The sequence below is a fragment of the Choristoneura fumiferana genome, chromosome 16 (assembly GCF_025370935.1).
Source record: "Choristoneura fumiferana chromosome 16, NRCan_CFum_1, whole genome shotgun sequence".
NCBI lineage: Eukaryota > Metazoa > Arthropoda > Insecta > Lepidoptera > Tortricidae > Choristoneura > Choristoneura fumiferana.
In genome coordinates, this window is record NC_133487.1 from 5599857 (window position 1) to 5615210 (window position 15354).

General features: G+C 38.3%; 1 protein-coding gene across 2 annotated transcripts in view; it reads left to right on the plus strand.

Moving 5' to 3' along the window:
- LOC141436036 (uncharacterized) overlaps positions 1-15277 on the plus strand; it is a 46988-nt gene extending 31711 nt beyond the window's left edge. For both annotated transcript variants that reach the window (XM_074098870.1, XM_074098871.1), the window contains 5 exons: positions 7918-8021; positions 12190-12306; positions 13426-13658; positions 14196-14417; positions 15109-15277. In XM_074098870.1, coding sequence (XP_073954971.1) covers positions 7918-8021; positions 12190-12306; positions 13426-13658; positions 14196-14417; positions 15109-15277 — 845 coding nt within the window. The remainder of the gene's footprint in view (positions 1-7917; positions 8022-12189; positions 12307-13425; positions 13659-14195; positions 14418-15108) is intronic.
- Positions 15278-15354: the final 77 nt, after the last annotated feature.

Sequence of the window (15354 nt, forward strand, 5' to 3'; positions counted from 1 at the left end):
TCAAATAATCATAATAAATTAATAAAACTAAATATTTATAATTATGTTAGCAATGGAAGAAAAATAAAAGGTACCTAGTAAGTAAAAGTTTTTCGCAAATAAATATTCTTATTCTTAAACAATGTTTCCTCTTTTATTATTTCATCGCCTCGCAGTCGAAGTGAAAAGCAGAGTGTAAAACTCGAGCATTAAACCCATTTTCCCCTCGAAGTGTCTATCCACCCTCGTTCAACCGGCTCGGGTGGCTATATGAACGTCTCGGGTAAAATGACTCGTTTTATGCTCTTGTTGTACTACTATTTTTCGTCAGCGTCATCATTTTTCTGCTACCCCTTGATGCAGTGAAAAATTCTGTTCTAACTTCCAAATCAAAACAATCAAAAGATGGCCATAAATCGGTGAACATACATAAAAAAATGCATTCCTACAGTCGAACAGAACCAGCTTCTCTTTTTTTTAGTCGGTTAAAAAGTGTTTCCATATAAATTGCTATAGCCGAAAAACCTATAGGGTATTTCCGGTTGTTCTAAAAATTTGAAATTTACTATGAAGGTAGCTCCTTTAGTACAACCAATGAGAAAAGTCTGAGAATCATATTTTTTTATACTTATGTCAGAAACCATCTAAAAATGACGCCACACTGCGTACATTTTGCTTAGAAGAAGGGCTCTGCTGACACTAAATATTCATAGATACCTACAAATTTGTACGGAATCCTCGGTGCGCGAGTCCGACTCGTACTTGGCCGGTATTTTCTTTGCGCTTTCATTGTCACAACTTAAAGAAATTACATCTTTAAGTTACAACTGTAATCGAAACAATTAATCTAGAAGTTACCAAAACAAGCCTACCTAATTAAGACTTTATTAACAAAGTTTAGCAATCGTACATAATTAACGGCACCTAAACTCTCAAACTACCCTTGAGACGAACACTTAAATAATCAATCCGAATTCATTCTACGAGTAATGGAAAGATATTTGCACCGGTAATTTGAGATCCAGCGAAAAGCCTTGAAAGGACTAACGAATCTTAACGAACGAAAACAAATCTTTTGTTATTCTCGATCTGCAATTAAATAAATCAGTTCACTTTGAGACAAGATAAACGGAGTTTAAACAATACCTACTTTTGCGAACCTTGTCTTCTGAGCCTGGCCCTCATACCTACTACAAAGTGCCTAATTCGAACTTCGTATCTTGCCGTCCCGCTGCCGCTTATATTATTTAATACAAGAGTGAGAGGGACGGTTCGGTACGAACTTCGATTTTCGAATTTCGTAGTAGCCCACCTGTTTACTCTGTTACTAGCGGCGTATTTAAAAATACGATCGTGCTTCGCTCTTGTGTAATCTTACAGGCTATTATTTATTGATTTTTTACAGGCAATTTTTAAACAGAATTAACGTCTTAAATACTATGAGCAAAAGAGGCAACACCTTTAGAGACCACGACACGTATTGACAATTCCCATAGCATTTGGCAAATTAGTTACATAGGTTAATTTTAAGCAATTTTTTCACTTCATGCACTTAAAATGTTAGGTACTTTAGTCTCTGCATTAATCTCTAGGGATTAAAGTATATATTTTTTTAATTTCCGTTGTAAACCCCTAAACAGCCAATCATGGTGTTTGTGAAAGGAGGATTTTTAGGGCGTGGAAATAGCCTCAAAATGACAACTGTGACAATAGTTAAAAAAACACGATTTAATTTCGTGAAACACAAATCATGATTACGAATATGAATTTATTCAATTATATTAAGGATTAATTCATTTTATTATGCATAATTCAATCAGTTTTGAAATTGTTTTCAATTTTGAAAGTGTTGGTAATGGTATATGCAAGCATTTAAAGCATCGCTTCAAAAACAAAAAAAGAAAAGAAAAAAGCGCGTATAATTTTTTTTGCTGTTTCAAATTTGAACAGATGTCCATTAGTCGAGCGTAGGTACGTTTTAAAAAAGTAATATTGTAGTTTTGAACAGAACGTTGTTTTTTCCTCGCATTAAAAGTGAAAAGTACAGTGTTTAACGCGAGACTAAACAACCATAATGACACTCGAACTATAGCCACCCGAGCAGAGCGAGTCACACAACAACACACAAACAAGTCGTGTCATTATGGCATGTATTAGTCCCTTGTTGAACAATCTACTATTTCTCATGCTGACAACATGAAAATAAAGTTCGGCTTATGTTGACCATACTGTCGAACCATTTGACCTGACCCACCGTAGAACGTTCTCATAGTAGTGTCACGTCACGATGATCATCATTCGAATTCCCTTGTCAAGCAATGCGATGGCACTATGACTCCCTGCGAAAAGGTTCCACAGTGGGTCACGATTCAGTTGGTTCGATAGTACCTACTTAGTGTACATTGTAGATGTTAGTCACGACAAAAAATTTGCTCTACCTACTTAAGTAGTCTGAAAGTCTTTACGCAAAGTTTTACTTTCGCGGCGTTACGCTACGATAATTTCTTAGAATTAGGGAGCGAGGAGGCTCTTTGTTTCAAACCCAAAATACCAGATGCTCTGGTTACATATACATAGACTGTATGTACTTTTAAACCTACTAGAAGAAGACGTTAAGGGTAATTATTTGAGGTGTAAGATAAATGTTACAGAAATAAAAACACACATTTTGATGTGGTCTGTTTTATTTTGAACATAAGGATATGTACCGATAAGATGCTTTATATTATAAGAGATCGATAAAGTTTATTTTGGTTAAAAAAAGCAAAAATCCAATTTTAACGGTAACGAAAATGAGCATCGAGACCACGAAAAAGAACATTTTGTTTATTTTAAAATCTTATAATTGTACTATTTGAATGAAAATCCGATCATAATGAGAAAACGAATAAGCATTATTTAATTAATCAGGTATCAACAGAAATAGACAATCGATATCTATATAAAAAAAAAAAAAACTTGACCACGAAAATGATGACTTCAAATTGTCATTTTTGTAACCTTTTAAATACTATGTAGAAATTACTTAATTAAAGTAAGATTAATAACTTCAACTCACAAACCAAAACAGTTTTCAATACCTCCCCCCCCGTGCAGGTCTACGGTAACCAGAACGAAATTATGTTACAACAAAATGCTCCTGTAAATGACGAAGTTTTCTTTTAATATTTAGATATATACATTTCACACGTACATTCAGGGCAAATAATTCTTGAACCTCTCGCCAGTTAACAAAATTGGCGACGCACTGGTCATAATTCCTATAACCACACCTGGAGCAAATGTTGTTGACGTTCAACCATTCTTCGTTTAAATCAATTAAATCAATAACGGCATAAACGATTACACTGTAAAAAGCAGAAATTCTATAAAAAGTGTTCTGTATTTTTTCTACTTGTAGGGAAAATCATCTTTTCGTGGTCTTTAATCAGTTTCGTGGCCCATAGGACCACGAAAATGATGACCACGAAATTGAAAAGCTCTTACTTTCGCGGCTCTGCAGTAAATATCCTATAGATTTGAAGCAAATGAAATCAATATAGAATAACTTAACTGCAAATGACACAGCACCAGTAAAACATTATATTTATTTACCCAATACTTACCAAGTCGCAACCGTAACGAAAATGACGCTCGATCTTTGACGCAAATCTAACTGAACCTTTATTACATTAATTATAGATAAATAATTATGACTTGCGATAAACATTATACGTTATATTGACGCAGTCTTATTTTCAAAGTTGCTTATAGTTCAAAAAGGATTTACAGGAGTTTGACCTCTTTTTTTGTTTAAAATATATTTAATAAGTGTGACCACGAAAATGATGGTGTATTTTGGAACAACGGGAAATGTAGAAAAAAATAGTCTTATCAATGTCCTAATTTTTTTATGTTTGCATGCTTGGTATATCATATTATGAACATTCAATCCATGTTTTAAACAGCAAGTTTTTCTATACCTTGTATTTTTTACAATACTACAAAGTCATCATCATCATCCCAGCCTATATACGTCCCACTGCTGGGCACAGGCCTCCTCTCAGAACAAGAGGGCTTGGGCCATAGTTCCCACGCGGGCCCAGTGCGGATTGGGAACTTCGCACGAACCATTGAATCGCTTCTCAGGTTTGTGCAGGTTTCCTCACGATGTTTCCTTCACCGCAAAGCTCGTGGTAAATTTCAAATGTAATTCCGCACATGAATTTCGAACAACTCAGAGGTGCGAGCCGGGGTTCGAACCCACGACCCTCTGCTTGAGAGGCGATAGGTCAAACCACTAGGCCACCACGGCTTCTCAAACCACAAACTAATACTACAAAGTAATCAGGATAATCCGAACCTGACCACGTAACTGACTTTTGTGCAGAAAATTTAAGTTATTGTGGAAAAAAAGATAAAATAGAATAAAATGTATTTACCGCAAGTTTCAGTGATAATATCCTAAGCAACTTAAAAACAATAAACGATATATTTCTAATTTTATAACTGAAAATTTGAGTCTGAACACTATTGAACCTCTCGAAATAATAACCCTTAAAATACCAAAATATCGGGGTAACTACCTAGTAACCCTAAAAAGGCATCTACGTCGTTGAATCGCTCCGCATTTAAGAAAGAAAAAAAGGAAAGACATTTATTCACAACACAAGACACAACTATACCACGCGCCATATAAATCTGCCTAAAATTTCATTACTTACGAGTAATACTCAGTTTTGACATATTTTTGAGATACGTTTTTTTGCGACGTCTTAACGTTACTCCCGGATTGTGTTCGAATCGCTTAACGGTATAGTGCCTTTCAATTATTGGAATTATACCTTTACAGTTTTTGTGGTACCGTCGTGGCAATGCTCTTTTAGGCAAAGTTAGGCAGCGGAAGATATATATTATTAGGCACAAATAGACAACACGAAGGTATTATGTATCATTGCGGTTGTAAATCGAACACTAGCTCAGCAAAATGCTGAAGCGTTAAAAACACCCCAGCGCTGATTTTCAGCCAGCGCCGTCGGTGACCCTCGGACGGTTATAAAAAAATACTATACACAATATTAACTATATGTATAAGATTACATTTATTGTACTTAAACTGTAATTAAACTTATTATCACTTACAGAATTAAAATTTAATTGCAACATCCCATTTTACTGACTGTATCGTGTTTAAGCTAATTTAGTAGCCGGTGGGAATAAATTACTCGTATCTGACCAATTATAACATCTAACCGTTAGTGTATTCGATGCATACAAGGTCAAGGTTGCAGTTTGCCGCATGCAAACGCAATGCACTTGCTCGCTCGTGTACGTTAAGCTACACATCACGTTCGCATGCAGTTTAAGTGCAACTACGACTCTACAAACACGTAGGGCTTTTGGTGCATGCAAGGTCGTTATACGGATGTATTAGTATGAAATTAGGTACATAATTAGAAAGTAACAAAGTTGCTGCAGGTGATGGTTGGATAGCTAAGTTGTTAGTGACCCTGACGACGAAGATTACGGTTGCGGGTTCGATTCCCGTGACGGGCAAATATTTGTATGATGAATACGAATGTTTGTACTTGAGTCTTGGATGTTTTTATGTATATATTTATCTATATATGTATGTCAATCCGTTGTCTAGCACCCATAGTACAACCTTTGCGTAGTTTGGGGCTAGGTTAATTGGTGTAATTTGTCCCAAGATATTATTATTATTAGGGCGCTGCAGATATCCATGAGTGGTGATGCTCACATACCATCGGACGAACCACTTGTTCGCTTCATCAGCATCATCATTTCACTGTTGTATATAGACCTCCGTTGACGGAACCGTTGGGGGAGAAAAGTTCTCGAGTGGCGACCGCGAACCGGAAGACAAAGCGTTGGCAGGCCTCCCACTTAGGGTTGCCAACTTTTTTTACAAGAAATAAACTATATTAAGGTCTGAGAAGGAAAATAAACAGTAGTTTAGAAAAATTACAGTATTTTATTTTTTTAATGTTTTAAAGACATATTTTTGGTGCTTCTCCCACAACATCAATTTAGTATCATTTTTGAAAGTCCCGTAGACCTCGTTACAACAAAACTAAAGTTAAAATAAAAAAGAAGCTAAATTTACATTGGCATGTTCGTTCTGAAACACCACTATTATTGTGACTATGCTACACTGACTTAGTGTGTGCTTAGTGTTAGGCATTTTGATGCTAAAATAATAAATTGTTCAACAAGGGACTAAAACAAGCTATAATTACACGAGATGTTTAGCCACCCGAGCATAGCGAGGGTGGCTGTAGTTCGAGAAACCTATTTTGATGAAACATAACTAAGAAAACTCATTTTCACGAAAAAAACCACATTGAAATCGGTCCATCGGTTTAAGAGCTACGATGCCACAGACAGACGTTGGCATCAAACTTATAATTATAGCACCCCTCTTTTTGGCTCAGGGGTTAAAAAGGGCACTGCCCAAATATTAACTAGGCCCATCGCAGGGCACGTGAGGCACATTAGCGAAGACGCTATCTTTATTGACTCATAAAGACGGCGTTTGCAGCCGTCATTACGTTCCAATTATCCAAATGAGGGTTTTCTAACAAGCGGAGTATCGCTAGATGGCGTTAGTATCATGAGTTCTGTTTGACTTTTCAGTCTTACGTGCAATTGGTTCATTTAGTTATAACCAATCACAAACATGACACGAACGTCAATGTTGTCAAACGGATCTCACGATATTATAATGAGCGCCAACTAGCTCATTTAGATGGGAGCGCCAAAGTTCGCATAAAGTTTATAGAAGTTTGATGTTCGCATACTCTTCGCTAGTCATACCGTAATTTTTGACAGAATCATCGTTTGTCATAATTTTTTCCCCACTGAAACCTTACAGTTTTCTGAAATTTTTAAATGGTCATCGTATAGAAAACTATAGGTTAGGTTTGTTTTATAACAATTCTGAACAATTGGATTCAGAGAAAAAAGAGTTATGACAAACGATCGTTTTGACAAACATTACATTTACTTCCAATAAGTATGCGTGCCGATATGGACCCCATGTGGATAAATGGGATTCCGACAGTGAATGAAACTATTTTGTAGTAGGTACTAACAAAAGTCCAGTATTACAATAACAGTAAAACAATACGTCATGCCAATGGAATCACTGAAATTTTAGTAATTCCATTACCACAACGATTTACAGTAAGTAAGAAAAGCTTAGTTAATAATAAAGAAACGCATACAGTTCCTAAGACTGTTAACTCTTTTTTCTCAAAAATGTCCGTAAAAGTTGACATTATTCTTTACATATCAGAAGGTGAAGTGCATAGTTTATGGTCAGCGAAAAATTAAAAAGTTAAAAAGATTGCAGGCGCGCTAGCTCGACAATAATGAATTAGCGCGCCTGCAATCAGTCACATTTTTTTAAAAGTTAAAAGCCATGGAAATGTTGGAACAAGTCGTATACAGCCAAGTCTAATGGCCGGTATCAGATATTTTGTTGGAACTCGGGACTTTTTCTATTGGGTCTGAAATAGTTTGTGGTGTTTTCGGTGGAAAAATACACCTGCAGTTTATTTTTAATGAAAAAAGACGGGATAGCATAAGAAAAATATTAGAATAAATTTCAGAATTATTCACCATTTTTGAGAAAAGCTTTATATTAGTCTCGGCTGGAATAGCAATTGCTGGCTTTGTATTAGTTAATACTCAGCCAGCAATTGCCTACTTCCAGGCCACGACAATAATCTACTATTACAAACCAACAATAATAATTGACAATCATTTTCCCGTGTCCCACACCTCGGACTGTCAACCACGCCACTCATGGCCACTGGCGTTTCGTAGGTGCTACAATACCAATACTTTAATCAATGACCAACAACGCTGGTTATTCGACATTTAGTATATAGCTGCTCGTGAAATATATAAATTTACGAAAACGTTTTGTTTCAGAGATGGAAATCGTGCCTGAAGGGAAACACTTTCGATTGGTAACGGAAGACGAGCTCCCTGCGGTGGCCGATGTTCTAGTGCAGTATATGCCTGAATCTCTCAAGGTAGGTTCCCAAGATCAATCTGGGGAAATCATAAATCATAATCAATCATATCATATATCAATCATAGATGTCGCTAGTGCTGCTGCTTAAGTAGCGTAGTGGGGAAAAAAGAAACCTGAGATATGTGTGCATAGGAGAAATTCTTGTTTAGACTCCTGTCCAGCGGTGGTGTAGGGGTTATAGCACGCAGCACGGATTGCTGAGGACCTGGGTTCGATTCTCAGCGCTGGTCTCTTTTTCTGGTTTTTCTGTGCATCCATGTCTCAGTTTGTATTTTCGAAATCATAAGTAATTTATTTTTTATGCGATTAAATATCAGAGATTAGTACTAGTGTGGACAGGTGTTCCCCATACATTACCACCAAGGGCGGATTCACCGTTGTGGGCACGATGGGCATAATGCCCACAACCCTAATAGACTTGTGACGACACACTTTCAAAAGTCGTTCATGATCATGAGTCATGCATGATTGTTCGTGAGTGAGTTCTTACTCCGAATCGCACTTGGCCGATTTTCGGGTGGCTGTGACCACAACCTGTTTTGAGGGCTGGATCCGCGCCTGATTACCATCTTATATAACCAGCAACAGTATGCTAGTCGTCATCATCATCATCATATCAGCCATAGGAAGTCCACTGTTAGACACAGGCCTCCCCCATGGACCTCTAGTTGCTTCGATTGCTAGCAGCCTGCATCCACCTTGAACCCGCGGCTACAACCAGACCCTTTACTATGAAGTGCAAGTTCGAACTTCGTGTCTTGCCATCTCGCTGACGCTTATATTATTTAAAACGAGAGTGAGAGGGACGGTACGATACGAACTTCGATTTTCGAATTTGGTAGTAGCCCCTCTGGTCTACCGTCCATCTCGTTGGTGGACGTCCTACGTTGCGTTTGCCAATCCGCGGTCTCCTTCGACTTTTCGGTCCCAAGGGCCATCCGTTCTCCGTGCTATATGGCCCGCCCATTGCCACTTCAACGAACTAATTCGCTTGACTATGTCGGTGACCTGCTAACACTGCAGACGCAGTAGTAACGTACGCAAACAGATGTCGGTAATGTAATGGATAAATTTTACTGTTAATTTCGATTCCGGTAAATTAGATACTTTTACCTGTTTTAATATCTGCCACAGCGATGCATACGAGAAAATCTGACTCGTCCTACCGGCCCTAGAGATAGATTCGTATCATATAGATCGTATATACGACGACGAGCTAAGCGAGAGCGCCGTGGCAGCAACAGGCGAAGCACCAGGACCTATTAAGCTAGGAAACAATTTGGCCCTTATCAGTGGTGATTATGTACAGGGAACAAGGGCTTTTTCCAAGACTAAAACAAAACAAGTTAACAAAGTGATGTCTCCCCAACAACAACGTAACAAAAAAGTCACTAAAATCGATGACATGGTTCCTTAAAACATATCTTTTTAACCCCCGACGCAAAAAGAGGGGTGTTATAAGTTTGACCGCTATGTGTGTCTGTATGTCTGTCTGTGGCACCGTAGCTCTTAAACGGGTGGACCGATTTGAATGCGGTTTTTTTTATTTGAAAGCTGATTTTCTAGCGATGGATCTTAGACATGTTTCAAGATCATCAGCTCTTTTGTTCGCTGCGGTAGGAATCTTAGACGCGTAATGGGTATTTACTTTACTTTCAAACGTCCATGTATGCTATATAACTATGCAAAATTATGGAATTCTCGGCCTGATGCTGCAGCCAGGATATCCAGAACACTAGTAGGTACACTCTTGAAAAAACTATAGCAGATATATCGTGTTTGGATTCGTTTTGATCAGTATTTGATTCTACATACAATGCAATGGTGGCAACAGGATGAGCTGGTGCTGCAGCCAGGATATCCAGCACACTAGTACACTCTATAAAAAATAATAGCACATATGTCGTGTTTGGATTCGTTTTGATCAGTAATTGATTCTACATACAATGCAGTGGTGGCAACACAACGAGCTGATGCTGCAGCCAGGATATTCAGCACACCAGTATACTCTTGAAAAAATAATAGCAGATACGTCGTGTTTGATTCCTTTTGATCAGTATTTGATTCTACATACAATGCAATGGTGGCAACACGATGAGCTGATGCTGCAGCCAGGATATCCAGCACACTAGTACACTTTATAAAAAATAATAGCACATATGTCGTGTTTGGATTCGTTTTGATCAGTAATTGATTCTACATACAATGCAGTGGTGGCAACACGACGAGTTGATGCTGCAGCCAGGATATCCAGCACACCAGTATACTCTTGAAAAAATAATAGCAGATATGTCGTGTTTGATTCTTTTTGATCAGTATTTGATTCTACATACAATGCCATTGTGGCAACACGATGAGCTGATGCTGCAGCCAGGATATCCAACACACTACTACACTTTAAAAAAAATATGTACCTACCAGTTTAAAAAACATGAAATAAAAAACTTAAATTTAAAATTTAAAAAACCCCCGACACCAAAAAACGCCAGCCAAAATAAAAATAAAAAATCTAAAAAAACGCTGACAAAAAACGCCGCCAAAAAAGACAACTAAAAAGTTAAAAATAATTATGCACTACCTAGCTGTTGCCTGCGACTTCATCTGCGAAGAAATTGTTTATCCCTATCCCGCGGGGACTATGCTGATTTCCCGCAAAATTTAATGTTAAATTAGTATAAGTACCTAGTAATATTTTTTTTATCTAAGCGTCGTCGGTGTCGGGGGACCGCTACCGGTACTTATACTAAATTAACTTAGGCTAATTTTGCGGGAAATCAGCATAGTCCCCGCGGGATAGGGATAAACAAATTCTTCGCAGATGAAGTCGCGGGCAACGGCTAGTGCATAATTATTTTTTACTTTTTAGTTGTCTTTTTTTATATCTTATAATTTCGGATTTACCCGCCCCATTTAAATGGACCCCCCGGTATAGAGAACAAATGAGTGCCTTGAACTTTACAAAGCTGAAATTTTGCACTGAGGTTCCCACACGTTAAATAAAAAATAAAGAATTCCTAAAAATTCACATGGAATTCGAAACTCAACAAGGTCGAAGTGTAATTATCTAAATTCTCCAGCCTATATTTAGTCTATGAATACTCTCTTTGCAAGTGACTTGATATATATTAGGTCTTGCTTAATTGTCTAGACGTAACGTGGGTTGACCACACTATATTATTCAGACTGAGCTCTGGAATTTGCTATCGATTATCGGTGACCTAGAATCTAGACTTCTGTGTAGTAGAATGGAACGCGAAATATAATTCCTTGTTCTATAATTATTTTTTATGTAGTGTTCCATCTAAAACGAGAAAACAGAGCCGGTATATACCTACTTGCCATGAGGATCGCCTTGATGTAACTATTTATTTTATGCAAATAAATCTACTATACATATATCTATCTTCATGTACGTCTATTCACGGCTTATAAACTGTACTTTGCATGGATATACGTAATCATTACCCCGATAAAGTGACTAAAAAAAACATCATACAGGGATCATTAGCGCCGTATAAAAAGCGCTAATTTTGATTGGTGTTAAATGATATGTGCAAAAAATCATTGTAGTAGGTACCATCAGCCAAATAAGTGGTCTATCAATTTTTAATCAAGTTTCTATCAACTTTCAAGTTGACCGACACGTCTTTTGGCATTATTGTTTTATGACATGCAAACGATTATCAACTTTAGGGTGGTAGACCACATATTTGGCTGATGGTACTCGTAACAGTAACATCTACGTGTAAAAGTCGATCAAAATGCATCATAATATAGTATACTTAGGGCCTGTTTCACCAGTCATTGATACATTTTATGTGACATAGAGATGTTCGATTATTTTTTTCGAGGGAGGTGGAGAATACTCATAAAATACTGCCGAACCGGTCTCGGCAGCATGCCCGACTCATCTGGGAATTGCTCACCAGACGCCTACGGATTAAACTCCACCTCCTGTGGAGTGTTGTACTCCAGACGCTCCGTGCTTTTGATATACACGCTAATTTGCGTCTGGGTGATTTTTCGTTTAGTCGGTATAAACGAGACAACTTCATATTTATGTACTTCACATAAAATTTATCTATGTATAGTGAAACAAGCCCTTAGTATATTAGTAGGGATCCTACCTGCGCTTAATCGTTTCTGTGTACAATTTTCTTTCATAGTTTCATCAGACGATTCAAACATATCGAAACAACAAGGTGTGGGACTTCCATTTTTATGTAGCGAAGAATTGGCCCGAAGATCCGATTTGTCTGCATTTCCCTGGCTGCACTAGCACGGTAAGAATATTTATTGTATTTTAAACTGCATAAAGTAATAAAAATTACCTACTACTCACAGGCGTGCACACAAAAATTAATGCTTAGGTATGTTTTTTACGCAAACATAGCAGAAAAAAATAGAAAATTGAATTGGAACGCTCCAATTTGATTTCTATCTTGACGACCCTTACACTCGACATATTTTTACTTCTCTTTTTGCTTTCCCTTGAGGGTTTAATTTAAGTATTACAAACATCAGGTTCAAAGGACCATGTTTACATTAAGTAACAGTTTTCTGACTTTAAAGTACTAATACGAAAAACTACCAAACATTGATTATAATATCCACACACTCATAATATAGCCTTTTATAGATATACTACATTTTATTATTTTACCATTATGCTTAACAAACTTGTTTTGCGTACAAAAACAAAACATGGCGGTGGCAGGTAATCCCCTACAGTCGCGAGTTATCACGCCTTTTCAGAGCCGAGACTTCTGTCGAGAGGTTACTCGCAAAAGTGTCGGCTTTTCCGAGAATTTCACCTTTTTAAGTTTACACCTTGATTTTTCTACAGCAAATATTTATGCTTGGTAACAAAGCCAAGAAAAGTATTGAGGGTATTGTGTTGTTATTGGCAGAATTAAGAACTCATGCTCTAACATAATTTAGTTATGGTCAAGGATAACACCATTGTCGTAAACATGTGTGATGTACATATATAGTATAAATAATAACTAGGGTATATTATATACCGATCAAAGCTTTCTAAATACGAGTATAGTCAAATAAACTACCTGGAACCTTTTCGCTGCAAATGTTGTCTTGACGCTGAAAATGATTATAATAATTGCGGCAAGAGCCTACCTAATATATGCTGTCTTGAATAGTGCCTACAGCCAATCAGGCAAAACTGACGCACAAACCGTCGAACTTCGGAAAACAGCTCGCTATTACTTCTACACTTGCCCGTTCAACAGATTATCTTCACTCTACTGTAATGCGCTGAATAATTACGGAATAGGACAGTAATCGCTGCAATAGTAAAAGCGATCTTACGGGACTGTATTAGGCAGTAAATTTACCAGATAATTTTGTCTCTCCTAAAGCATAAGTCTACTCCACCCTTTCAGCCAAACAAGGACATATTTGAGAGCGTAACGGTCTTCTGCCCATCGGAGCGTGCGGAACTGGTGGACCTACTGACATCCGAGGACGTACTCCTGGACTTGACGCAGCCTCTGTACCTGAACTTCACTCACGAAGCCATAGTCAACCGCTTCGAACGGGTCTACGAGGCTCATGACAAGATTACTGGCGATGTCTACTCCTGTGATACACCTCCGGTCGACATCACTGCCGAGGAGTAAGATAATATTTTATTTATGTTGTGTAGGTAGGTATCTTACTATGAGCTTGAGTGCGTAATTACATATGCTCAAATAAATATAAGAAGAATATACACACGATATACACGAGTTTTTGATCAGTCATATTTGCTGCTAACATAACAGGTTAGCGGCAAATATGATTTAACAATGTTCAATATTTTAACGTCAGCTTACCGAGTCCCCTTCCCAATGCCGTTTAGTGTTACAGTCTCTAATGCCTCTTTGCTTTTCTATAAAAACTTTAATGTATGATTTTGATCATGTTATGGTCTCTCGTCTCATTTCCACACGTTGGTGTAGAGACACCAAGAAATTAAATTCACTCTGAGCTCATTTCGTCTAACATGATTGTAATCTTGAAAAGGCTTCAATCATTCTTGTTTCTGTCATCCCTCATTGATTTCTCTTCATCAGTTTTAAATCTTCCATTAAAATTGTTTCTTAAACTATCGCTGGTATCCTTTTGATTTCACAAAGCGTTCTCCTTTCTCAATCACATTCGACATTCACAGGCTGCCACCGGACGTGGAGTTAGTCCGCCTTCAGCCTGAGCACATGAAGGATGTTTACGACCTGTATCCAGCCAGCGACATCGAGTGCCGCGAGATCTTCGAAAAGCTTGTAGCTGAACTGCCGGCTTACGGTATCTTCGTGGAGGGACAGCTGGCCGCCTGGATGGTGCAGTCGTATTACGGCGCCATGTTCTCGATGCAGACGCGGCCTGAGTTCCGTAGGTGAGGACTGCGGAGAGTCACATTTTCAGAGATCATACTAAGTACATCGACATGTCAAGAAGAAATCACTTTCCAAGTGGCGGCTCAGGGCCTAAATTGGATGTGGGCAAGATTAGAGTCGCCTCTGATTCAGAAGTTTGTGATGTTTACTAGAACTCTAGAGAAAGAAAGGAACAGCATCGGCCCTGGGGTAGAGCAAGCGGAGCGGTCGCTCTGGGGCTCTGGGCGCCAGGTGGCAAGGGGCGCTATTTTTCAGTTTCCAGTGCAAAATTAAATTATGATACCGCCTTTTGAGAGGCGTGGAATCGATGTAGGTAGACAATTTCCCTCTGCCTTGATCAAGCGCTAGAGCCGGCGCTGGAAAGAAAGAATTTAATTATGGCCATTCTTAGATCCAAACGAACTCCTCACAAATGGTGATGATGTCTAAAAAGTAATATTTTGAACCAACTTTCTTTCCATCACGCTATTCACGCTGTACCTGGATTTCAAAGCCAATCTTGACTCGCATTTTCTAGTCGCATTGTGCATGTCAAGTGAAGTATTGGGGGGAGGCCTTTGCTCAGCAGTGGGACAGAATAGGCTAACAATAATAATAATAATTGTGAATGTCAATCGTTACACGCAAGTGCTTCAAACTTGGGGCGTATTCCTATTTGAAGTGGTGATCCGAATTGTTTTCTGTTTCCAGGAAAGGTTTCGGCATATACCTGGCCAGGCGTCTCACGAAGGAGGTGGCCTCGCGCGGCTACAAGCCCTTCGTGGTGATTCGTCCGGAAAACGACGCGTCCCGCTCCCTGTACTGCAAGCTCGCTTCGAAACGTTTCAGGACGGTGCGCGCCGTCCTTCGCCCTCGCTAGCGGACAAAAGTTGATCATTAGCAGATTTTATTTTTTAAGACTTTTGAAATCAAATTTAGCATTGCGATCTTTGATCG